This window comes from Cloeon dipterum, chromosome 1, assembly GCF_949628265.1.
Source record: "Cloeon dipterum chromosome 1, ieCloDipt1.1, whole genome shotgun sequence".
NCBI classification, from domain to species: Eukaryota; Metazoa; Arthropoda; class Insecta; order Ephemeroptera; family Baetidae; genus Cloeon; species Cloeon dipterum.
Genome location: NC_088786.1, coordinates 36,613,232 through 36,640,382, shown reverse-complemented (window position 1 = coordinate 36,640,382; position 27,151 = coordinate 36,613,232). Strand labels below are relative to the sequence as shown.

Below are 27,151 nucleotides of genomic sequence, written 5' to 3'. Positions count from 1 at the left end.
ATTGTTCACAAAATTTTTAAATTGACTGTAATTGATATACGTAGAACAATAAACAACTATATAAATAGAATGCAAGAATCTCCCTAGAACTTTGCCCAAGAATATAAAATATTGGAAATTGCAATCAAAAATTAACTGAGAAGGAACGGAATAGTCTCCACTTGAATCAGAGAAAATAACTGCCATTAGTAATTAGAACAAACCCCAGTCTAAGCATAGAAGGTGAAAAATCGACGCCAGTCCCCACCCTCAGCACAAGCAGTCTCTGATAAGAATTGAGAACAAAGTTCATCGAATCATCTATCTTAAGCTTGGAGAGTACCGCGTTCAAGACAACTATATAAAAATAAGAGAAACTTCATAAGATTAAATCATAGGAGTGGAGGCGGAGTCTACGACACGCCACTGATTTGATAAAATAAAATTCGCGCTATATATATGCCCCTGCAAACGATATTCTGTTTCGAATCTTCAAATTTGTAGCTCGCTCTACTTGATTTCTGTTTCATTGCAATGCCGAAGTCGAATATGGCATTAGTAAAAGCCAACACCGTCAACGCAAATGAAGATGTCTCTTTCGCTAAAGAAATTTCTCGCAAAGTTCGGAACAAGAAAAAAAAGCCCAAGCCACAAAGTCAGCAGCAGCCGTCGTTTACTTTCCGTAGGACTGAAACTCTTCAACCTGATGGCACCCAGATTGTCACTGAAGGTAAATATTTGTGATGTTTAAATGGCACATATGATTATGATGTCATTTTCGATAGCTATAGCTTATGGAAATTATTTTTATATTCTCTTTATTTTGTATGATGCGAACTTATAGTTCTTTTGTTTCAGAGGTGATTGAAGTCAGCATAGTTTCCATCTCATCTCTAACTTCACAACAACAAGAATTTCTTGCATCTAACAGGAGAGCCATTCAATGAGGAAGTTCATTTTGTTTGATTAGAAATCAAATAAAGATTATGAAAATCGGGGTTTCACTGCTAATTTCAAGCAAGTTATTAAATTTTATAAATTTGTAGATCAATAATTTAAATTCATTTTGATCATAAATTTTATTGAAGCAAAAGAAGAATAATACGTTTTTATTCCTCTGTAGCTCTTTCTCAATTTAACATTAAGCTATCTAGTTTTAAGTACTATGGGGAAAAATCTTGTAAAAAAAAACATGTGAAAAATAATTTATGTTCCCAATATGTAAAAATATTATTAAAGTCTTCACGTCACAAACAAGATGATGAATGTTTTTCAAAAGAATCTCCATAAAACTCATATTCTGGCGCCTATAATTTCTTAAAAATTATCGTATTAGAAAACCAAACACTTTTGGAATCAAGACGAGTCGAAAAATGTGCAAGTTCATTATTTTTTCGGACACTTTCGACCTTAACGGTTTTTCAGGTGGATATTAACGGCTTTTGCTTGCACGAGAATGTTTTTATTTTTTCATAAGCAGCTAAATTTGGGCAATCTTGAAAATTGTAACCGATATTTTTCTTATTTTTCATAAAGTTAAGTGAGCTTAACAGAATCGAAGGTCTTCCATGAGACACATTTTCACCTGAGCGGCGCAGCAATCAACGAGGAGGGTAGATACCAATAAGGGTTATCTTCCCCCACAGCCAAAGTTTATGCCACCTTTGGAATTTTTCGGATCAGGCCCCGAGCTAGAGCCCCGGAAACAGTGGTCGTTGAGTTCAGTTATTAGCAAAGTGTTGTATCACTTTTCTTTCCACATTCATATGAAAAAAATGTCGAAAAACCAGTAAGTGCGCAACTTTATGAGCAGTGTTATTTAGTAAACAGGTAGGTGGTGGGTTTTTTGCTTATCATTCATTACTAAGTGAACCGTCTGGAGACTGGATCTATCATCGAAATTGATAGTGGACTATGAGAGCGTATAATAATGGGCTTAGGAATTTTGCAATCATTAACAGCACACATAGAGTACAAAGTCAAGCTATTATCACGTTAACATGAATATGAAGAGCTATTAATCATTGAGCTCTTCAAAATTTGTCGTTTGAAGAGGCCTTCAAGTGGAGAGTACATAATATGTATTCTATGTAAGACATTTGCAGACGGTCGAATGATAAAAAAATTAAGGCGCATTATACTTCCATTTCCTTTTTACCTCTTCATTGATAGATCATTAAAAAATCAATATTTATTTTTTTCTTAAATTTTCCCCAATAAAAAAGAATTAATCATCTATCTAGCTCGTGGAGGACGTTTAAAGCAACTATATGAGTATAAGAGAAACTATATAACATCATATGAGATTCAATCATAGAAGTGGAGGCGGAGCCTTCGCCGCTGATTTGATAAAATAAAACTCGCGCTGTATATATATATGCCCCTGCAAATGATATTCTGTTTGCAATATTCATATTTTTTAGCTGTGCTTGATCTCTGTTACATTACAATGTCGAAGGTGACAATGGAATTTGTAAAAGGTGGAGGAGGGGACCCACTCAGCACCTTTTATGTTGCTGTCAAAGTTGCTAGAGGAATTAGAAGTGGATTTCGCAAAGTTCGAGAAAAGATAAAAAACCGCAAGTCAAAAAGGCAGTCTTCACCGGATCGTAACACTCCTCCGGATCGTAACACTTCTCCGGATCGTAACTCTCATTCGTATACAAGGACGAAAACTACTCGTAAGATCAAAACTACTCACCCTGATGGCACCGAGACTTACACTGAAGGTAAATATTTGAAAGGTTTAAATGGAAATGAATTAGCATATGACTAACGCATTATATTGTCAAAAATCAATTTGTATTTTCTCTCTGCTATATTTACATTTTTTTTGTGGTGCGAACTCAAAGTTGTTTTGTTTCAGAGCAAATTGAAAGCTATAGTACATCAGCCGTTGCACCATCTTAACTCTTACAGCGTCACAATAGAGTGTAAACAGGAACAGATTTTCCCGTCCTGTCTTTACAGTTCTGGACAAAATTATTCCGGTTGTTTCTTGTTCTTGTTTACTTGGAGAAGACATTGTCCGGTCCTGTTCCGGTTAAAATACATCCGGTTCCGCGTGAAAAAACTGGGAAATGACCAGATTAAGCTTTCCTGTCTAGGGATACGCTCTTCAGTTTTTTTTTTCAACCTAGCAGGATAACCGTGGTTTGTGATGAATAAATCAGTTTTGTTGGAAAATAAATCAACTGAAAATTATGAGAGTTGGATTTTCACTGCAAGTTTTTTAAACTTGAAAAAATGTGTTGATTAACATTCCTCCACTTTGATCATTAATGTTATTGAAGCAAAAGAAGAATTATATGTTTTTCGTCTTCTACAAAGCTTTCTCAATTTAACATCAAGCTAGTTTTAAGTACTGGCGAATAAATCTTGTAAAAATAATTATAGAAATAATAATTTGTTTTACCACCGAGCCAAAAATGTGTATACAAAATTGTATAGTACTATTAAAGTCTTCATGTCACAAACAAGATGATGAATGTTTGTTTTTTTAAATTTATTGCAACAAATAGAGTGCAAGAATGTCCCAAAATCCCTATTCTAGCACTTTAAATTCCTTAAAAAAAATCATATTAGCTAATTGTAAGCCACAAGTTGTTTGCTAAACAGGTCGGTCCAGGGTTTTTTGCTTATCATTCATTATAAGTGAACTGTCTAAATCTAACGTCGCAATTGATAATGGACTATGAGAGCGTGTAACAATGGGCCTAGGAATTTTGCAATCATCAACAGTACACAAAGAGTACAAAGTCAATCTATCTCATTTACATGAATATGAAGAGCTTATCATTAAGCTATTCAAAATATCTTAAAAATCAAATTTATCGTTTGAAGAGGCCTTCAAGTGGAGAGTAAGTGTCTATTCTATGCATGACATTTGGGATCGATCGAGTGATAAAATAAATAGGACTCATTTTCATTACTTTCTTACCTTATGATTAAAAAAACAATAATTTTTTATAAAAATTGCTCTCAAAATAATAAGAACTTTTAAAGGAGATTAATTATTTCGGTCATGTACAAAGTGAAGCAGTTTTTTTCTTTTCATGCGACATATTCCTGGAATATATAATATAAACTTCATTTACGAAATATACTTAGGTGCTATAGTCTATAGCGAAGTTGGCTTTTGCCAAAGAAAATAAATTGGAAATTGCAATCAAAAATTAACTGAGAAGGAACGGAAAACTTTCTTCTTAAATCAGAGAAAAAATTCGCCAATTAAACAAACTCCCCTAGTTTGAGCATGGAGGAGAAAAATCGATGCCAGCAGTCCCCCACCCTTAGCACAAGCTGTCTCTTATAATAATTGAGGATAAGTGTTTGAATACTCATCACCTATCTTAAGCACGCGGAGGACGTGTAAAACAACTACATAAGAAACTGCATATAACATTATATAAGATTCAATCATAGGAGTGGAGGCGGAGTCTACGCCTCGCCACTGATTCGATAAAATAAAGTTCGCGCTGTATATATTCCCCTGCAAATGATATTCTGATTGCAATATTCATATTTTTTGGCTCTACTTGATTTCTGTTACAATTAATGTAGAAGACGACAATGGCGGAAGCTTTAGTAGTTGTACCAGTAGTGACTATTGCTTTCAAACTTATTCGTAAAGGATATCGCAAAGCTCGAGAAAAGATAAAAAAACACAAGGCAGAAAAGCAGGAAAAGCAGGAAAGGAAGGAAATGCAGGAAATGCAAGAAAGGATTACAATTAAGACGGCAACTATTCGTAGGATAGTAATTACTCACCCTGATGGCACCCAGACAATCACTGAAGGTAAATATTTGTTATGTTTTAATGGAAACAAATTGGCAAAGATTAACGCATTATGTTGTCAAATTTCAACTGCTAGCTTATATTAATTATTATTTTAAAAATTTGTTTATTTTTTATGATGCGAACTCATAGTCGTTTTGTTTCAGAGGAAGTTGAAATCTATAGTAGTACTTAGGCCGCTGCATCATCTAAATTCTAACTTCACAACAGAGTGTAAACAAGAACAGATTTTCCCATTCCAGTTCTGGAAAAAAAATATTCCAGTTCTTGTTTAAGCTACTCGGAGAAGATCTTGCCCGGTCTTATTCTGGTTAAAATATTCCGGTTCCGCGTGAAAAACCGGGAAATTACCAGTTTCGGTTTCCTGTCTTGGGATACGCTCTTCAGTTTTTTAACTTAACAAGAGAGCCGTTCTGTGAAGAATAAATCGGTTTTGTTTGGAAAAAAAATCTCCATTTTGATCATAAATTTTTTGGAAGCAAAAGAAGAATTATGTTTTTTGTCTTCTATTAGCTTTCTCAAATTAACATCAAGCTAGTTTTAAGTACTGGGGAAAAAATCTTGTGTAAATATAATTATATAAAGAATAATTTAGTTTCCTACCATGTAAAAAATGTACATACAAAATTGTAGAGTATTATTAAAATCTTCATGACACAAATAAGATGATGAGTTTTTTTTTAAATTTATTGCCACAAATAGAATGCAAGAATTTCCCAAACTCCCTATTTTGACAATTTAAAGTCCAAAAAATTATCATATTAGCGGTTCATTTTCTGGACTGGTCTTCCCCCAATTATGATTGCGACACGAAGTTTTCGCGGGTTGTTCGGTATCAGGGGAAAAGAGATGAACCAGAAAAAATCTATAATTTAGTCTATGAAAAAAAATAACTTATATAGACGTTGAAGACCACCAATTTTTGCAAAATCAAATAAAATCTTACAGGGGTTCGATTTTAGTTGAGATGTATTATAACGTACGAACATCCTGGTTCCCCTACAGGTAGAATATCAATTTCCAGAAAATTATTGCTCCTCCCACCCCTTTTAGGAAGGGCCCAATAGTATAGTGGTCGTTGAAATGTCCTCGACCGCACGTGTTTCACATCTCGCGATAAGTGCCAATACAATTTTTAGTAGTTCTAATTCCTCTATATCGTCCTTTGAACAACCCGTATTTCTTAATCTCATAAGATGATAGAAAATAGCGATTACCCTTTGTACCCTTTCAATTGTTGGGGAATTTTGCATTGCTCTGATTGTGATAAAGTATGCTCCCACTTCAATAAATAGACCAGTAACAAAAGATGAAAATTATATGATAACTTTCATTTTACGGTATCACAGTTGGTGATCAGCAGCAATGATAATCTTAGGGCAGCATTTCGTGGCTTTAGAAATTTAATAAAAATGTACAAAAAGAATATGGGACTCAAAAAATAAACAATGTCTGAATTGAGCGCCGAACATGCGAAGTTTCGAGCAGGATTTTTGGCAAGCGGATCACAATTTTTTCCTAGATCAATCATATCGAAAGTCAAAGTTGCGTATGCATCCAGTATATTATAGGAGAGTGCGTCTATGTACAAAATTTTTTGGTTCAAAGCAAGACGACGTCTTGTCGGTCTGTGCGCTTGTGGCAGTGCCAAAACAGTCAAGATAAGCGCATGGAAGTTTATCATTCCTTCCCTCAGTTTTGGTCTTTCGAGCTAGCCTCAACTGCCATTTATTCCCAATATTCCTTCCCTCGACTGTTTGATCAGAAAATTTTCGGTTTTTCCGGATTTTATAACTCTCAATTTGTTTTTTCTGGCTTAAGAATATTGTCTGTAGTATATTAAGTGCGAGTATTTAATGTTCATTTTGATATTCATGCATAAGTATTTTGTTTATCATATACAGAAATAATGTAAATTTCAGTATCGGAACAATTAATTCTAAAATCTTAGTGCCGTTTTTATTCCTTATTTTTTCTATGAAGTATCTATAAAGGGGTCTATCGAATCCGGTCACGTGAAGACTTATTGCCCGCTCGTTGGGAAAGGTTGAGAATCTCGACGTGGAGACCTTCCTCGGGTACCGCGAGCCACCCCACACGGATCCACCCTCAGTCGGAATAAGCGTGAAGCGCGTGTTCCGCTGCGATAGAATTATTTCCCAACGAGCGGGCATTAAGTCTTCACGTGACCGGATTCGATAGAATTCCGGTCACAGGGGTTTGTGTTGTTTTTGTGTTTGTTTGGTATAACTAGAAATTGGTTATCAGCAATGATATAAATGCAAAGGAAATTTTTGCTCTTAAAAGATAATTTTGAGAGGTGTTCAAGTGGCCGACTTTCTATTTTTCGAATCAATATTAATTAGAGGCAAATGACCAACTTCAAGTTAAATCTACCTGGAAACAATAAAAACTCGTCTACGCGTCGATTGAGCATTGTCTTTGCCTAATTAACATTAATGGACGCGCGTGATTTAAAATCAGAAAACGCATCAACAGCCGTTAAAAACTATTCGTTGATAACGCAATGAAAAATCGTGACAGGTAGACAGTAAGAAATAATCGTATTTTTCTACCCTCTCTTTGAAAATCACCAAAATCCGAGATAAAAAAAATATCACGGGGCGACCACACCTGCAGTACTAAATTTATGTGCATGGAGAGCATTCCTGTGCTTTAATTAAGAGATAAAAAATAAGGAAAACTGACCTAAAATATATCTAAAAGTAACAAAAGTACAATTAATATATATTTAAAGAGAGCCTGGTCAATTTTATGAATTAAAATCAGCTTGAAGATGAAAAATTAATATTTCGAGTAAATTTTTAAATTTTACTGACAATGAGAGGATGCTTTATTAAAAGCTGATTTTATTTAAATAAAACTAAGCTAAATATTCTTTGATTAATATCCAAACATAAAAAAACCCTGTCAGCCGGCGCTTGTTTGTGTTTTTGACAGTAAAAAACGTCTGCTTTGCCAGATTTCCGCCGTTTGAAACACTGCAGGTCGCGTATATACACGTTTATCGTTTTTCCCCCCATAGAACAGCTAATTAAACAGGGGCGGTGTTTGTTTGAAATTTTCGACGCGTCTGTTCTCGAGTAATCGAGCGTAAAACCACTTTACCAATTCCGAAAACACTTGAATAAATAATCCCTGACCTTTATATCGATTTTCCTTCCCGGGAAATGGTTATTCTTAGAGCAACAAACAAAATAAATCATTTTCACGTTTTGTTCTGCGTCAGCCGTTGGCTCGTCCTACCGCAGACATTTTCATAATTCATCATTTTTTTTTATTTTTATTTTTCGCGCACACACGAACGTAAGCAGGCAGGCAAGAAAGCAAGCAAGCCAAGCGCCTCTCTCTCTCTATTCTTAGTCTCGGGCCGAGCGAACGAAGAAAGAAGCGCATCTCTCGCTCTTCGCTCGGCCTCGAGGCTCTGACATTTGCAAAACGCCGCCGCCGCCGCAGCCAAACAAAAAGAAAATAAGGAGCAAGAGCCAGTCTGATGCTTCCCGTTCGGTCGAATTTCAAATTCACTTACCTCTGGCGTTGCGAAGTGAAAAACGGCCCCTTCAAATGAGTCTGAGGAACGAAAGTCTCAACGGGCTGCCACTACAATTCACTCTGACCAATTTTAAAGGAAGTAATTTACTTAGAACCCTGATGAGATGTTTGTTTTTGAAAACAGTAATTAAAATTATATTAAGATTCAATTTTGAAATGGGAAATTATTTATTTTTAAATTGGAAAGTTTGCTAAAGCCCGAAAAATTAAATGAGAAACTAAATTTTTTGTTTTGATTTTTAGAAAATTAAAATTTAAACCTTGAATTTAACAGGAAACACGTTTTTCGGAAATTTGTTGACGAGGAAGTGTTAACAGATGGTAGCCTTCAAACTTAGCCCAAAAATTCAGGCGTTGAAGTAAAAAAATATATATAAATTAGGCAATTGCTGTTTAAAAAAATTCACCAAAAACCGCAAAATGAAAGCAAGAAAATAAAATAAATAAATAAACATAGAGAGCAGTTTTTTTTAAATTTAAAAAATTGCAGATTTTTGAAAGGGGTCTGTGTTTGGCGGCATTAAAATTCACCAGTTGATATTAGCGTAAAAAACTGCCGATTTTCAGAAAGCTGATTAAATTTCCAGTTTTTTCCTTAGCAAAATTTTCTGAAATTTATTATTTTTGCACAAAATTCGTCTGAAAATGTCAACTGGCCGTTAGAGAACCTTCTTCTTTGTAAGAATAAAAAAATATAATTTATTCGAGAATCAGCTCTTAAAAATTTTATTTTATTTCATTTTAATATTTTCTATAATTCTTAGGGGTAAAATAGCACCTCAAAATAAAGGCTAGAAAATTAAATAAATTAATAAAAAAAGAAGAAAGCAGTTCTTGTTGCGTGTGTTTAAAGAACTGACTCTAAAACAAACCCCACTAAAATCGACCTGACTTTTGAAAAATTCTGAATTTTGGAGAAAAAAATCCACCTTTTTAAACAATTTTAGTCGTGCTTTTCCTGTCAATTTAAAAAAAGACATCCGTTATTGCACTTTGAAGTAGGATGGAGGCGAGAAACCTATATGACAGCTAGCTTTTTATTTCAGTCTGGTTTTGACAGCAGGCGGCGCATTTCGGGCCGCGGCGCCGCTGGGGTTTATCTGAATTTTATCAGGGCCGCTTGTGCTCGCCGCCCGCCACCCGCCACCTGACTCTCTCCGCTGGACACGCGCGCGCAAGGAAAATCGGCTATCGCGCCGCCACAGAGGTCAACACTCCCGCGTACTCTTTTTTGCACCTGCGGAGGCTCGGCTGTCGGCTGGCTCGCTTTCCAATCGCATTTCTGTTTGCACAACTGAGTAAATGCGGAAAAGGACGTGTTATCCTCTGATTTTCAGAGATAAATTTATTATTTAGGTGGAATATTGGAGTTTATTTCATTTAAGCGATAGAAAAATAAAAAAAAATAATTAGTAAGGTTTGTCTTTACTGCTGTTAAATTTAAATGAGTTTGTAACATTTAATTTATCATTCCAAACCAATTTTAGTGTAATTTACTGGTAATTTTAAATATCTAAACACAACTAATCTAAAGAATTTAATTATGTAGATGGAATTTTATTATTTTGTTGGTTCACTTTGGACGTAAATAAATATTTAATATATATTCTCTACAAACAATTTTTACTTGCAAAGTTATTTATATGTACATTTAATTTCTTTTATATCCAGATAATTTTTTGTTACAAAATTTAATAAAAATTGTTACACACAATTAATGTAAAATTTGAGAAGGTAAATTAAATCAAACGTTCGCTGTTTTAGTCCCGCAATTATTTCATTCTTTTTTTTAATTTTCGGGATTATTTTCGTTATTTAATCGAAATTTCCCGGATAATCAGTCCATGTTGCGATTTTCGTGGCGAATACCCTAGAAAACGACACCGCAAGACCAAAATTGCATCCCGGAGGCAGGGGTTGGCTCGCAACCCCCGATTATAACCTCGAGAAGTCTTAATTAATAATTTTCAATCGAATTTGGGTCAAAGCGGCTTAAAATTTGGACCAATATTACCGTATATTTCGGAAGAATCCGATTTTCAAGGTACAAAAACACTTTTTTTTAACAATTTTGCCTCAATTAGCTCTAAAAAAAGGGAAATTAACGTTTTACCAAATTATTATATGGTTTTAACACGAGTATTTTATCAATTTTCGGTTTAAAATTGATCTATCTCAATCATGGCAAAATAAACTTTCACTGAAAACAAAAATCGCAAACTCTGAGTCCCTGTAAAATTGGCAATTTTATGAATTGTGATAAAATATTTAAGGGTTGGACAAAGGTTCACTAGAGCAACACCTCCACAAACCCCAGGGGTGTGAATCTATTTATTTCATTCCGAAAAATAAATTAGGAAAAATTGCAGAAGCAAAAATAATACAAATTATATAATTAAAACGAATTTTCCTTCGATTTTGAAAGGGAAAAATCAACCCTGTCTAGTTAATCAAAGATTTTTATTTATTATAAATAAAAAAATGCAAAATCCTCGTTTTCGTTGTAGAAATTAAATAATTTTTCTTCATTTCTGATTGGATCAATTTTTTATTTTGAATTATTTCCCGCGAAAAACACGTTTAACGCCCACAGCGACGTAACTGACCTGTCCAATTTGTTAATTCTTCCCCCAAAATTTAATTTAAAATAATTAGGCAGAGAATTTCCAAATTTAGCGGCCGTACATAAAAATAAAAATCTAAATATGTCACGACACAGGACTTAATATCAAAATTTATAGTTTTGGCAGCAGTCGCGAACGGCGGCGGCAGAGCGCTCTTTCGCCGCTCTACCAACTATATAAAGGGGGTGGCGGGGGCGGGTGCAGGGCTGCAGCCACCCCCGGCAACACGACCACCCTGGTGGCCCACTTGGCCGGATCGATCGAACCTCTCGGCGCAGCAGTGGCGCTCGGCCGGCAGCAACCCATTTACGTATTTAATCATTCGCACCGCGCCGATCGCAGTCTCGCGCGGCTCTTGCGAAACTGCGAAACATGTATTTTGGCTCGCCAATTGAGTGAGGCTCGACGAAAACAAACAAACGGACCGGCCGACGTTGAGCAGATTCGACTATTTTTGCCGCCTCTGCCGGCGCATTTTCACACCCGGCTCCGCGCGATTAATTAGCCCGAAAGCAGGCACATTTTACGAGCCTTTGCCGCCGCATTCCTCGTGATTGTGATGTTTTTACGGGAAACAAATGCGTTTCGTATTTGTAAACAGCAAAAATTAAGCTTTAAAATATGGAAATCAGAATAATTTTAATTTGCTTAGACGAAAAATTGAGTTAATTCATTTTCAGGGGGTTTTGAGACAACCAAAAAATGGGTAACGCCCCCTTTTTTCGTGCTACAATAAATATTTATCGGTATATACTGGTAATCCAATTAAATAATTAAAAAAAAACTAATTAGCTCTCACTCTATCTTGCTTCAGAATTAAAATTTCAACATGTTCAAACTGGCGTTGATATTTTTTTTAATTGAATTTTTTTCAAATTTAGGTCACGTAATGAGAACATTTTCAAATAATAAATTTCTGTTTGTGATAAAAAAAATATTTTAGCTCAATTTTAGGCCCCGATTTCCTTGAATTTTTTTTATAATATTTATTGGGAGCCAATTTAGGTCAAACTGATGCGGTGCTTCCTCAGCTGCTTATTATTAACAATTAACAAAGCAAAAGAATATTAACGAAAACATAACCGCGATAAAAATAGTTTCTTACTCAAATTAAAGAATGAAATCTTTGATCTTTGTCAGAAATCGGTATACTTAAAAAATATTAAGATTAAACTAAAAGAAAATCTATAAAATTATCTTTTAATAAAATACGTATTTGGGCAGAAATATTTTACTTTCATTTTTTAATTAGAGAAAAATAGAAATATAATTTTAAAAAAATATTCAGCAGAAGATTTTAATTAAAACTTTTAAAAATGCTGATCATCAAAGCTGGTTATAGCTTATAATTTTAATTGTGTTAAACTCGGTTCGCAAAAACCCGCATTTTTTGGAAAACCTACTGCATTGCAATTTATTTTTATATTTATTTTTATTCAAGATCAAAAATTCACATGATGGCTAAGCGAAATAGGGATTTTTTTACAAAATCAGTAAAATAGCCACTTGTTCCTAAATTTCTGACTTTTTCGGCGCGAAATGTGACCATTTCGGGGTTAAATTAGGAAAAATTCAGAAAACCCTAAAACTGATGATATTTTCCTGCTGTTTTTTTTTCAGTGGTGCATTTTTTCACATTGAAAAATGGTGAACAATGGTTACATTTCATTTTATGTCTTTTGTGCAGCAAGAGATTAAAATAGAAAATGCTAAAATAAAAGATTTTCCCGATTTTCGTAATTTTCTGAATTTTTACGGGAACGTCAACAAGTATTTTATCCCTTTTAAAAGCCTTGGAAATAGAAAAAACCCGACGTTCCCCGCCCTAATTTATCGATCGGCACCTGTTTGCAGCTAATCATACAGAAAGTAATTTGAAACCAGTCAGAAAAAATCTAATTGCAACTGAAATCGCAGTCACAAAATAATCTTCAAGTGCCGACTGAGTGAGTTTACAGAAGATTAGACTTTTTCAGTTTTTTAAATTAGCAATCGCAGTGTGCTGAAAGGAGAGGCGCGGCCGCGACTGCATAATTCTTATCGAAATGTAAAATAAAATCGTGACGAAGCGCACGCAACCGGTCTGCTTTTCGGGGAAATTCGGGCCAAAGGTCGATTATTTTAACCATGTAAAATCGGGAAAACGTGAGAGAAAAGAGTCTTACTTTGCGTACTCTCTGATGCCGAGGAAGGTGTACCAAAGGGTGAACATGCTGGCCGACCTGTGTCTTCAAGAGGTCCTTCAGGAAAATTCGACGCCGACGCACGGTGCAAATTCGGCTCTCCAGCAGCTGACTCTGGTCGTGTTCCAGTAGCTGCTTTTTGTCTTATCGATTTTTCCAGGCAGCTACGCGCCGGTCTCTGTTTTGGCGCCAATCCACCCCCCGCACCAACGCACACAAACCCCTTCCGACGCTCAACGGCTTCATTGCCTTTCGTAATTCTCTAAAAGCAGTTTCCCAGAAAAAAAATTGGTGGGGGCTACTTTCCTAATTTCTATTATCAACTTTAAGCGTGAAAGCACTGATATCAATTATTTATGAAGAAATAAAACAGTAAATTGTTACTTTTAAGACGTAGATAGGATTTTAATGTTATTTTTAATAAAATATTTTATTTTATGTAAATAGAATGGATTTTTATAGCTGTAACTGTGTAAAAATTGAGATTAATTATTATAAATGGTGAAAATGCACCCCCTTACAATTTACATCTCTTTTTATTTTAAAGAAAAAATTAAATTTTACTTCAGAAAAATCTAAACCTTGAATAATTCCATTTTTCTAACTTAGGGATAAGCCTAAAGCAAATATCGACCACAAATGAAACTTTTAACCCCTCAAAACCACCCCTTTAACAACAAATATCTAGTTATTGTTAAGTAAATGATCGAATTTGTCCCTTTTTCAACAGTTAAAATCCAAAGCTGGTGAGTTTTATATGATAAATTCTTTCTAACCCTTTACCACCCTCAAAATCTACCCCTAAATGCATTTTTTATTAGAAAATGACTCTAAATATAAGCGCTTTTTAATGAAATGCACCATTTTCTCCTCCAAAATGATTAAAAAGTAAAAAATTTTCATTACCCCCTACCTTTTACCCTTCAAACTACCCCCTGGGATGGTTATGGAGTTGAAGAATCATGGTTTACTAATTTTAGTTACTCGCAAAACGGTTAAAATCATGTTGAAAACTAACGAAATTAAGGATTATCTTTCAAAGGGGTGGTTTTTAAGAGATTTTGTACAAATTTCCACAAAGTTACAGCCATAAAAAACTTTAAAATCAAAGATAACATTTAAACTTCACGGCGTTTTTATTGCTCATGCGATAATTAATCTATAAAATAAAATAAACCGGCGTAAACTTTGCAAACAAAAGAAAAATGATCACTGTGCCTCCAGCGGGGCGCTTGTTGAAGGCGTGTTAGGGGTTTGTGGCGACGCGAGGGTGGCCAGCGAGAGCAGCACGGACACCTGTTCCGGACTAGGGCTGCCGATTTCCAGCAGCTGGTCCGACGAGAAGCCGCCGGCCGCCAGCGACTGCTGCAGCGCCACGAACGCGCCCACCACGTTGTTCTGCACATTTCATTCATTGTTTTTTAGATTTAATCGTAATTGTATACTTATAACGAGTCATAATTTGAATTTCCTCATAACTAATTGCACTTGATGACAGAATTAATTATATTTTTGATTATTATTTAATTTTAACCCAACTGAAATTAGCATTCCATTTTTTTTGAATAAATAAAAAATATTCAAATTGGAATTTTGTCTATGAAAAAATAGAATTAAAAATAAATAAAAATCACCTTGATGGGTCGAAAGAGGATAAACTCAGTTTCCCTGTTGGCGAGGTAGAGCTGGAGCGAGCGTTGCAGGCCTGGAAGGTTGCTTTTCACCTGGCGCAGGGTGCTGGAAACAATGTCCGCAAGCCGGGCCGGACGTGCCCACTCCTGCTTGCTCAACTCGGATGGCTGGCCGCCCCCTTCCTGCCACACTCGAATCTACAAAATTTAAATAAAGTAAATAATTTATAAATTCGTGAATTTTATTTTTAATTACCTCTGTGAGCAAGTTCATGATTGGCTGGGCCAGGTGTTGCGTGGCATTCAAGATGAGAGCCTCGCACGCCGTTTTCAGCTGCCGGTCGACCTCTTTGCGCGAATCTCGCACATTTTCCTTCACATGCGGCGTCACACCTGCCACAATCAGCTCCAGCAGCCCATTACTTGTGCCCAGAGAGAACATCCGGCCTGACGAAGACCACAGCCCAGCAGCTGAAATTATAGAAAATTTAATTTAAAGATACCAAATTTAAATTTTAATAATTCAAGTGGCTTGTGACCTAACTTCAGGGTTGCACGCGACCTGAGGAAGGTCGTTCAAAGGCAAGGGTGAATATATATCACTGAGTATCGCCAAATATGATAAAAATTACAGAAAAAGAATTAAAAACCGGTCTGGGAACGGATCTCAGGTTATGGGGTACCCTGAAAAAGGTCGTTAGGGTATGCCAAGTACGATTCCAATAAGATTTCATGGTCGATGAACGGACAAACGGCCGAATTTTAATAAAAATAAAACCACTTTTCGCGCGTGCACACCGCTAAGCCGAAATAAATTAATTTTAATTTTTCTGTGGGGGCGAAAAATCTGAAAATTGGATTCCAGACCAGCGTTGGTCATGTAAATCCAACAGCGCAAGCAATAAGTCCTCAGGTCGTGCGACCTGAGCAAGGTTGATGACAGGCAAGGATGAAAAACGTCGCCACAATGAAAACAGTGAAAAAGCATTAGAAATCAGCCTGGGAGCGGATCTCAGGTTGCGGGGTACCCTGAAAAAGGTCGTTTGAGTACCGCAAGTCAAAGCCCTTTTCAAGACCTGTATGATGAGGGGTCATGGTCGATGATCGGACAAGCGGCCGAATTATAACAAAAATAAAATCAATTTCGCCCATGAATATTACGAAGCCGAAAACAAATAAATTTTAATTTTTCTATGGCAGGAAAAAATCTCAAAACTGGTTTCCAGACTGGCGTTTGATCTGAGCGTGCGATGGAGTCGAAAGGATCCCATTATAGGGGTTCGTTCGACAAAAAATCGCAAATTTTGAATTTCCCACATTGTATTCTGGAAATCGTTGTTAAAAAAACATTTCCACTACTCGGTAATTAATAAACTGAGAGTAAATATCACAAAATTTGCTCAATGTTATGCCAGCTCAGATGGCTAGGCGGCATATCTGAGAAAACTCATTTAAAAAATTTTTATTTTTGGAATTTTTCGGTTTTTTAGAAATTTGGTTGAAAAAAATCTTAGTAATTTGAAAAATGGTCTGATTATGAAAAAACACACACAGGCAGACGCGCCTAATCAAGGGGCGTCGATTGGTACCAAAATCGACAGAGTCCGGTCCACTAGACACCATTTGGCCCCAAAAACCAAATTTTGAAATGTTACAAGTCGTTTTCTCGAATTTAAAAATTTATAAATCAGCTCCTCAGTACAGTAATAAACCAAAGTTGGCAAGGCTCGCCGTAAAATTCCACGTTGAATGGACCTGAATGCTACCCCCGCCAACTAATGGTATAGTCACAAAATCACTGGCAATTTAAAAAGGAGCTGATTTAAAATAAAAATAAAATCTCACCAGCTGTCTTCACTTGGCTGAAGTCAAAGCTGGTCTCCCTGACCGTGAAGTCGACCTGGAAAGGCGCAATTTGTTCCCTGAGAATCAAAAGGTGCTTCACCTGGAAGAGCTCAGCGTCGATAGGAGTCTGGAATGAAATCAAAATAAACAACTAATCACAGGTTAGAAAAAACAGAGACCTTATTGGCGGCGATGGCAGTCGAGGCGACTTGCACGCTGAGAACGCACGCGCTCAGGGCCTCCTGCGAGAGACCCTGGAAGATGGCCCTGTCCACGCAGCGGTACAGGCGGGACAGGCAGGCGATCGTCCGGCGAACTGTGGGGTACCACATTCCGTGCAGGTCGGCGGGCGAACCTGAAATCGAAATAACGTTCAATAATTGAAGGAAAATCAATAAAAAATCATTAAATTTGGATTTTACGTGGACTCTGATTTTAAATTTTTGAATTTTCGGATGCAGCTGGTCAATAAATAATTTGCAATGATCAAAAAACGACCTTGCCACACTAAAGATTCAAGATTTTTTAAATTTTCTTCGAAATTTCCAGCGCTTGACTGCATTTTTTTTGCAGTATTCGTTGAGATCTGTCCAACAGCAAAAAAATACTTTTAGGGGAACTCTTTGTTGGGAAATTAAACGGAATTTCAAGTAAGGAGACAGTCCTCACAATTTGAAAAGCATGTCAACTTTGCAGACACTTATTTCTCTCAAAAATTTACGCGGCTACTTAAGTCAATTTTGGCCTGAAATAAATCCTAAAGGATCAGTTCATGCATTGAAAATAAGGATTTTCCAGGAGTTGGCACTTTCAATCCTCTTTAAATAGTCATTCTAAGGGAATCTGTCTTCGTAAATAAAAAAAAATCATTTGTGCAATGTCGGAGTCTCTTAAGGCCATGAAGGTCCGAGTTAATCTCTGGAAACCAGAGAAATTATTAAAAACAAATTCTAAGATGAGTCTCAAATAAATTAACTTGATTTTTTTTCTCCAAAAAAAATTTAAGGTTCTCCAATGGCTAGTTGAAATTTTCAGACATGTATTGTGCAAAACTAGTAATTTTGAGAAAAATATTCTCAATATGAAAAAAACTAAATTTAATTATCTTTCTGCATATTGACGGTTTTTGACGCCACTATCAACTAGTGAATTGTTAAGAGGTCAAACACCCCTTCCGAAAATCTGCAAATTTTGAAAAAAAAATTAATTTCTAGACTAAAAAGTACTATTTTTTTATCTTTTCAACATCTAAATTTTCATAATTATTCCCTCCGAAGAAGCTATTAATTTAATTAATTAAAAAAGGGCGTTACCGGTACATTTTAAAAAATTCGATTTTCAGGCACTTAAATTTTGATAAGCAGAATATTAAAAAAATGATCGCTTTGGGTTAACTTCTCACATAGCATCATTTTTTTTTTAAAACAAAACACTATTATTCCACTTTAATTTATTTGATGAGATATTTTTAGATTTAAAAAATTTTAGCACTTTTAAGGAAAAAATTTAAATTAAATATTTATTTTCTCACAAAAGCTTAAAATAATGATTTTTTAAGTCTTTTACTCCTTTGGGCAGAACATAATGGTTTTTTCGCATTTTTTGAAATAGAAAGAAATAACATTTAAAAAAGAAATAACTACAACGAATTATGTGCAATAAGAATTGTTCTCTAAGACAAAAAATTAGTAAAACAAAAAGGCATGAAATATTGCAATGAATCACACAAAAACCGCTTCCGTTTGCGAAAACCGGGTAAAAATTTTATTGAATTTAATGAGGAAAACAAGTGCCCCTATATTTTAAAATATTGTTAATATATAAAAATAATTAAAGTCATTTGATAATCTCGTATGCACTTGGAACCGGTAAAATTTGAAAATTTGGATTTTTGGCACTTTTGGTCAGAAGTTAAAAAAATGGTTGGTAAGGACAATCATTTCGTTTAAAATCATTTTTTAAAATAAAAAATTACTATCATTCCACTTAATGAAATATCAAACATACTGCCTGTTCTGGAGCACGGCGTCATCGTATCTGCAGCGCCTGCTCCTTTTTGCTGCAAGCTCAGCGCGATGCTCTGAATAAAAAACCAATAACAAATCAAAATCCCAAAAAATTCCCATTTTTCACTGCTCACCTCCATCATTTCGAGTTTCTCAGGGTAGGAGAGGTCTCCTGGCGCGGCCTTGTACTGCTCTATGTCTGATTTGAGGTAGAGGTGCGCCCTGAACACGAGCCGCTCCTGCACGTCCTGCAGCAACTGCCAGGCCAGCTTTCCGAATGCAGCCAGTGGTTCAGCTGAAATGAGATTTTTTTAATATTCTTGTTATTTTGGATGGTTTTAAACAACAGACGATTAGCTTGGACATGTTCCTCAAGCATCTCGAGTCGGAGAATGCTGCACAGCTCGGCCAGGGTTTCCAAGTGGTTGATGTGGATGATCAAAGGGCGCAGCTCGTCGTACAGACTGTTGCACAGCACCTCCAAGTACGACCTGTAAGAAGAAAATAAGGGGTTTATTCGATTAAACTAAATGATAGGGCTGTAACAATAAGACAGTTTTTTACGGGAAATCGCTGACTATTATGAGAATGTTGTCTCGTGCAAAATGGACGTTTTGTTACCACCCGGTTTTTCCCCACTGGTTTTTACACTCAATTTTTACCCATTTTTGCGGAAGAAAAGCAATAATTGAATTTCTCACAGATTTCCCCTGGGAAAATCTTAAATTCGCGGTCAGACTGGTCAAAATTTCCTCTACTGCGCATTTTTTTGTCTTTTAAATTGCCATTTTCTGCCTCAATTTCTCTAAATCTCTCTGACAACAAGTCAAAGTCCCAAACATGGCCTGAAAGAAACTGGTAAAAACTAAAAAAAGTTTTTCACCTCTGGACTGCATTGTTTTTATAAAAAATGCGTTTTTTTGCAACCCTGCCAATAAAATTTAGTATTCGCTACAATTTTGCATTTTTCCGATGTTCTTGCATAAAAAATGCCACTTTTCATGAAGAGCAAGATGTTCAAAAAGTACGAGAAAAACTAACGATTCGAAATAGACTCAGTTAAGCAAAATTATAGTGTCACAAGCGCTTTATGTCTGGGGGCACCTGGTTTTATGACGGATAATTCAGGTTTTAAACAAAATTTGGACCTTTAAAAATTCATAATAATTCTAAAAATGGCCCTATTTAGGAAAACCACTCATGGAGGGACGTGCCCCATAGAGGGGCATCGACTGGTGCAAGAATCATCGCCCTCCAGACCACAGGGCTCTGGCTAGGCTCCAAAAACAACAATTTTGTAAGGTCCAAATCTCGTTTTTTCGCCTTTAAATATTGATAACTTGGCTCCTATGGGTGGTAGCGTCAAAACTAAAGTTCGTTAGGCTTGCCATAAAATCCTGCATTGAATGAACCTGGAGACGCCCCTAAAGCCCCCACAATCTGCGCAAAAAGTCCCATTTTCTTTTGATTTTACGATTTTTTTAATTGATTTATGTGATGAAGGATGATTTTGACTTGCGCTTCCTTCGTTTTGAGAGGGTTAATTCCGCATTTTTCTGGAAAACCCCACTGCATCGCAAAAAACTGTTTTTTTGGGGGGAGGGTTCTGCAATTCTGCACATTTTTCCAAAACACATGCATTCTTAAGGAATATCAAAAATTCTCATGATGAATGACTAAAAGTAGGGATTTTGAAAAATCAGTATTAAAGCCACTGGTTTTACCGAAAGACCATAAAATCTCATCGTAATTTTCCAAATATTCTGACTTGTTTGGCACAAAATATATGACGTTTTCGGGTTAAATTCAGAAAAATGCGGCTGGTTTTATCCGCAAAAAACCCGTGGTGCATTTTTGCGCATTGCAAAATTGGCAAACCCTGTTGGAAACGGGGGGTCGACGGTATTTGTTTCAAAATAAAATAAACCGCTATCAATTTTATTCTCTTTGCATTAAAAATCTACTTAAAATTAAAACTGGCGAAAATTTCTGATAGCGAAGAAAAATCATGCACTTATCTACAATTTTTGAGTCAATTGACGTTTTAACTTTGATTCCAATGGCTTAAAATTGCATGATTTGTGCTCATTAGATGGTCCTGCAACAACTGGAAACTCAGATAAAAAATAGAGTGGACCATCTAAATTTTACAGCTATGCTAATTTGATATAATAAATAAATAATTTATAGAAAATGATTAAATTAACAGTTAAAATTATGTTTTCAGATTTTCTAGCAGTGAGAAATTGCAATTATTAAGATTTTAATCATTCAGGATCAGCCCGCACTTCTTAAAACCCTAAATAAACCACCAGACAGTATTTTAATCAGCTGTCCACCCATTTGCCAGAAGCCATCATCCACAGCTTCGCCAATTTTTAATTCGCAAAACAACCCAGATGGAAAAAATCACCAAGTTTTTCCGCATTTTTCCCATAACAACCCAAAAAAGGTCACATTGTGCTACAAAAGCCATAAATTTTGGAAAATTACAACGATCAATTCAAATTTTCGATCTTTTGGTGAAACCAGTGGTTCTTTTAAACTGAATTTGTAAAAAGCTCTCTTTTAGGTCATCCATCATGACAATTTTATGCCTTCAAAAAATTCAATGTGTTTTGAAAAAATGAGCAAACTGCATAAAAACTCCATGCAGTGGCTTTTTCGTTAAAAAATTGAGGTTTATGTGAAGCCTGCATCCAAGCGTTTTGGCTCAAAGTGAAACCAATGTGAACGTACGTCAGAGCCGGGGCATTGGGCTCGTCAAAGAACTGGGAGAAGAGTTGGTGTTCGTCGCGACTGAGGTGGACGAGGAAGGCGCAGGCGGAGCGCACCAGGCCGCAGTGGTCGCTCTTGTGCGCCCTCAGCAGCTCCACCACGGAGGAACGAACGCTCGGCCCCAGCAGCGACTCGCGAAGGCCCACCAGGTGTTGCTGCGCCTGCGCCAGCAGGGCCGCGTACTCGGAGCTGCCGGCGCCGCCGCGACGACGCCGCGTTTCCAGCAGCGAAATCACGCTGCGCACACGAGGAATCACAGCCTGGAATGCAAATTGTGGAATTATTCAATTTTTAATTAGAAAAAATGTTAAAATTAAGAGTAAAAACCAAATAACAAAAATCCAAATTTACAAAAATAAAAAATAATTACATGCAAAAACCACAAATTATTTGAAATATTTAATCTTAAAAGAAAGTTCTAAAAATAAATTGAAAAATAGATCTTAATTCGAAAATCAACATAAATTAAATTCAGATTTTTATCTATTTTTTAGCCTCATTAATTATTCTTTAACAATAATTTTTTAGATTTGTTAATTTGGATTTTTCTTCTATTTTTTAAGCTCATAATTTACATTTTCTACTCTAGTTAAGCTGGTTCTTAATTAAATTTGAAAAACTATTATTTATTGGTTTTGGCAACATTAAAAATATAATATAACTAAAAATGTTTGAAGTTCAGTTATTTACTCAAGGAGGAAAAGGCAAAAATTGTTTTCTTTTTGTTAAAATTTGACGGGTTTAATGAATTTAAAGTCACAATCGATGTCTCAAAAGATTCGTCTCGCCTAGGCCATCTGAACAACCCTGACGACCTTTTTCAGGTTGACCCACCCCGAGATCAGTCCCGGGGCCACTTTTCGCGATTTTTTGCCACTTTGTCAACTCTTTTTCGCCACCACTACATGCAAGCGCAATGGTCTTGTCGTTTTCCTGATTCACCTTCAATTTCAACAATGATTAAAACTAAATAAAAATTTATTTGAAGAAGCAAAAAACCAGACAAATCCCAATTAAAAAAAATTGATAAAATTATTAACGTTTCTAATTTGATTCATAAAAATTTAAATTAGGAAAAAATTATACAAAAAAGATTAAAGTAAATGGAAATTAACAAATCTAAAAAGCTATTATATGCCAACAAAATTTAGAGAATAATTCATAATTATTTAATTTTAAGAGAAAATTCTAAAAAATTTAATAAAATTTAAAATCTAAAAAATTTATACATTAAATTCTTTTAAATACTTAATATTATTGTTGAATTAAATTATTTTTAATTCAATTAAAAAAATAGTATCTTATATTAATTTCTTAAACGAATTTTAAAAATAAATAAATGTTCAAAGTTTAATTTGCTCAAATGTATTAGGAAAACGACAAGCGCTGCTTTCATGTGGGGGCGGCGAAATCAGTCAGCAACGTGGCAACAGTGGCGGCGGCACAGAAAAAATCGCGAAAAGTGGCCCTGGGACCGATCTCAGGGTGGGGTACCCTGAAAAAGGTCATCAGGGTTAGTCGAGTGGTAGGGGTCGTTGAGACGAATCGATTGAGACCTCATGACTTTGAAATTCATGAACCTGTCGAATTTAAACAAAAAAATCATATTAGCCTGTGCTGAAGAAAATAACCGAAAAAAAAACAAATTTCATTTTTTTATGGGCAGGAATGACCTAAAAATTGGTCTTCAGACCAGAGTCAGGCGTGTTTGTGTGCAATGGGACAGAAAAGATCTCATTCTGGGTCCCCGTCCGGAAAAATTTGTTGAAATTTCAATTCCTTTACGGAGAAAGTCCAATAACCACATTTTTCACAATGCAAAACCTATCTACTTCTTGGATTTTTATCCGATTGGCTCGTAATTGGTCTTGGAAATGTTCCCTGAAAAATTTCCGCGTCGATTTATATTTTGGCAGGTCACGATTTGGCTGGCGGAATTTAAAACACCCAAAAAACATTATTTTTGGCTTTTAAACAAAAACAGCAAAAATTTTTAAAAGAAAATTCCCAAAATTATATTCATTTGATGCCCATCTGAGATGGCCACGCATTATTACTGAAAAAATCACCAATCATGTTAAAGAAAAAAATTATTTTTTTTTTTATTTTAGAACAAGCGGCCCTTTGAAAAATTGTAGTAATTTAAAAAATGGTCAGAATTTGGAAAACCGCACAAGGGGGACGTGCCCAACCAAGGGTCATCAACTGGTGCCGGAATTACAGGCCTCTGGTCCATAGGGCCCCTCCCGGACTAAAAAACCACAAATTTTGTAATGTCACATAACGTTTTTTAGCCTTTAAAATTAATGGCGCGGCTCCTATGGATCGTTAAAACTAATTTTTTGTTTATACAATTCCAGTTATTTATAAAAGAGAATATTTCAAACTTCTCAGGATCTTTCCCAAAATAATATCAATGGATTTAGTGAGAAAAATCGACTAAAACTCATACCGTTGCCCTGCTGATCCGTAATAAACAAAATTTGAATCTATATTATATCCCTGTTCTCATCTCGTATTTTTACCTGGAAGCGACCATAAAAGAGGGCAAACGAGTTGCCTTCAGGCGTGGCACTCTGACTGCTCTGTGCCGCCTCCGCAGCCCCCGACGCTGCCCCCGCCAGCGCTTGCAGCAGGAAGGCGCGAGCCAGGGCGATTGCTCTCGCCCTCAACGCCGCGCAACGACTCAAATAAGCTCGGCTCTCCTTGAAATTCTCCTGCAAAAGCGCAAAATTGACAAAGCTTCCAATAAAAGATTCAAAAAATACGTGTTGTTCAAGATAATCAGTGGCCTCGTCGAGTCGGTCGAGCAGCTGAGCGAAATTCTCCGAGTTCACAGTCAAAGTGGGCGAGTTGAGCTGGAAGGTGAGCGCGTCCACCTCCAGGAAGGGTCGCAGCCTGTGCTCCAGGGCGGCTTCCAAGGCGCCCAAACGGCCCTGATCGGCCATCAGCTGCTCACTCAGCTCGTGCAGGGCCGACGTTTTCCCCGAAACTGACGCAAATTGGCCCTGAAATGAAAAATATTTAATATTTTCATTTAAACAATTTGATTTGTACTTGGAGGAGGTCCAACTGGGCCAGGGCGGTGGCCAGACGGTCGAGCAGGAGGCCGCACTCGCGCCGCCGTTCCTCCAGCTGGCTTCTGTAGTTGCGGAAAGGGGCGGCTCGCAGGCTTCCAAGCTGCCCTTCGGCCGCGCCGATCCACGCCAGGGCCTCCAGGCCGGTCTCCAGACGCTCGGTGCCGCGTGCCACGCGCCGGAAGTTGAGCACCAAGCCGCCGTCGTCACTGTCCTCATCCTCAGGGGTATTTTCCTCGACCTTAACCTCGGCTTCGACCAACTGAAAATCGAGGAAAATTAATTTTAGAAGTGAAAAGGCGATTTTTTTGGTTAAATTACAGATCTTGTCAGGGGGATTTTGAAATTGCAGGCAATTACTGTAAAAATTTAAGAAATATTGGATCAATTACAGATTGTGGCCACCTTTTATAACACTGTCAGATAAGTTTGAAACCAAAATGACGTGTTTAAATGTCTGATAACTGAAATTATGTCTGCTTGAAGGTCAAATTACAAATTTCGACCACTATTAACATCCTTAAGACCCTTTACCTTAGATTTAAACTGACTTGAGCTATAAAATCATTCAAAAATCAGCTTTTCAGAATGTTTTGAGTGGTTATATCGGTTAAATTACAGTTAGTGACCACTGTTTACAATTCCGGTCTATGTTGTTGGCTTGTACAGGGATTTTTTAAAAAAATATTCCCGCTTTTGAGGCGTTAAAATAATTAAATCCACATACTCACAGCCTCCTTACACGAAAATTTAGAAGATTAAACGGATGAATTACAGATTGTGGCTAGCCCTTAAATAATACATACTCGCAAAGTGCACAACAGCAGTGTTTCATGCTTTAAAAGTGTGTTTTGTTGTGTCTAGCAGCTGTATTTGAGTGGTCAAGTTACAAATTAAGGCCATCTCGATTAATTTCAACCTTAATCAGGCCTAAAATCCGCAGCAAAACTATTCTTTCCGCCTACAAAGAATTTTGTATTAATGACATTACCTCTGGGGGCAGGGGTTGCTGCGCGGCGGCCTCCATCAGCACGAAGAGCGTGTCCTGCTGGGCGGCCGAAAGCGGGGCCAGCGGCCGCTCGCCGGCCTCCCATTGCAGAAGGCGGCCACGCACGATTTTGGCCTCGTCGCCGGCCACGTCTGCAGCCATTCTCGCTTCTCGCCGCTGCTTTGTTGATGTTTTCGAAGCGGCCGGCCAGCTGGCAGCTGGCGCGTGCGCCCACGCCCTCTTTCGCCGCTCCGCTCACAACAGCAACCTCTTGCTGTTCATGTTTGCCGCGGCCTCAGTACTTTCGAATCCAAATTCCGCCATGCATTTCCAGCATTTTTCGCATTCCACCTGCATTCAGATGAAAGAAACGTCCGATTTTCCAGAAATTGGCGGGAAATTAATTCTTGGCGTGGGTTCAGAATTAAATTCTTGATTTTTCTGAGCGGATTTTTAAAAGAATTTTTCAAATTTTCGAAAAATTTATTTTTATTAGGAAGGAATTTAATTAATTTAGCATGTGAATTTAATTAATTAGAGCAAATTTGCAACTGGATTTAAGCGTTTTATTTTAAATTACGGTGATGCACGAATTATGAAGGAAGAAAATTCTCCCCAAATTATTTAGGTCCAAATTTTATCGATATTTTGGATTTTTTAATCGAAATTCATCCTGTTCCGATTAAATCAAATTAAAATTATAACTTTTAATAAAACAACCATTAATGAAACTCTAAATATTTTCCCAAAAAGATTCCCGATGCAATGCAAAATCAAAAAAACCGGAAATTCGGGACGCTGGACTGTTGCAAATTCAAGTACGAGTCCCGAAATCGGTCGAATGACACTGACGTCCGATGACTGGCAACGATGGAAGTCGGGGGCGGCGCGGGGGCCATGCGGGGGCAGGAGGTGGCGCCGCCGACCGGCCTTGTTGAAAGGCGTCCGGAGCCGATCTCCTCGAGTCGCATGCGCGCCTGTCGGTTGCAATCCGTACTACCCTTTGTCCCGGCTATCCCGAGGTTATTCCTACGCGCGGCCCCGCACCGCACACACGACCGGAGCACGTGACCCCCCCAAGAATGTGCATCACAGCAAGTAGAGCGCTCTGCAGCTGGCGGCCGCACGGCGCGCCAAAATTCAAAATGGGAAACATTGCGTAATGTTGCGCAGAACCGACACTTTGAGAATAAAATGGATAAAATGAAAGGATTGAGTGATTTTACGGATTTTAAACGTTCGCATCTATGAAAGAGATAATAATGCGACTTATTAGGGTTCAAAAAGCAGCCAATACATGGCGTCACCAACAACAATCAGTACAATCACCGTTGAAATGTCGGCAAGAATTTTAAAATGTTTATGTTTTGCTGTTGATCTTGAGCTATAAGTCGCATACCAAGAAAACAAACGGTTTAGAAAATTCAAAACTCCTTGAAAAACAAAAAAATTAAATTGCATAATTTTAATAAATCATCATTAAATTTAATAATCGTCAGAAAACGCTATGATTTAAAGTACCTCGATATTCTTCCGAAAATTGTTTTTGTAGACTAGCTGAGCTTATTTAAGAGATTAAATATTGAATTCCTGGTGTGTTTTAGGGTTGCCAACCTCCAAAGTAAGTTTTTAAATTCCGAATAATTAATTTCTCAGGGATATGGCAACT

At 36.8% G+C, this 27,151-nt stretch overlaps 2 protein-coding genes across 3 annotated transcripts in view; both read right to left on the bottom strand.

Moving 5' to 3' along the window:
• The window catches only part of LOC135948578 (arginine kinase-like), a 32,236-nt gene extending 18,962 nt beyond the window's left edge, over positions 1-13,274 (bottom strand). Inside the window, exon 1 of one of the 2 annotated variants that reach the window (XM_065497926.1) lies at positions 13,140-13,274. In XM_065497926.1, coding sequence (XP_065353998.1) covers positions 13,140-13,186 — 47 coding nt within the window. In that variant the 5' untranslated portion in view covers positions 13,187-13,274. Of the gene's footprint in view, positions 1-8,327; positions 8,352-13,139 lie in introns of those variants that run through there. The other variant, XM_065497943.1, reaches the window with a different exon arrangement.
• A 995-nt stretch (positions 13,275-14,269) lies between these two features.
• Positions 14,270-26,478, bottom strand: Cog3 (conserved oligomeric Golgi complex subunit 3). The gene is made up of 14 exons (XM_065497917.1): positions 26,266-26,478; positions 25,486-25,833; positions 24,475-24,756; positions 24,186-24,425; positions 23,943-24,134; positions 21,379-21,677; positions 18,991-19,130; positions 18,774-18,934; positions 18,641-18,713; positions 16,813-16,988; positions 16,634-16,760; positions 15,045-15,259; positions 14,792-14,986; positions 14,270-14,555 (listed from the first exon to the last, which is right to left on the bottom strand). Exons 2-14 carry the CDS (start codon positions 25,642-25,644, stop codon positions 14,367-14,369), a joined length of 2,448 nt encoding a protein of 815 aa, XP_065353989.1. The 5' UTR covers positions 25,645-25,833; positions 26,266-26,478; the 3' UTR covers positions 14,270-14,366.
• Between the last annotated feature and the right edge of the window lie 673 nt (positions 26,479-27,151).

Coding starts and splice junctions, on each gene's coding strand:
- Cog3 (XM_065497917.1), bottom strand. CDS start 25,644: ATGGCTGCAGACGTGGCCGGCGACGAGGCCAAAATCGTGCGTGGCCGC. Junction 24,426..24,474: donor CCCAGTTGGACCTCCTCCAA/GTACAAATCAAA, acceptor TTTTCATTTCAG/GGCCAATTTGCGTCAGTTTC. Junction 18,935..18,990: donor GGAACATGTCCAAGCTAATC/GTCTGTTGTTTA, acceptor ATCTCATTTCAG/CTGAACCACTGGCTGCATTC.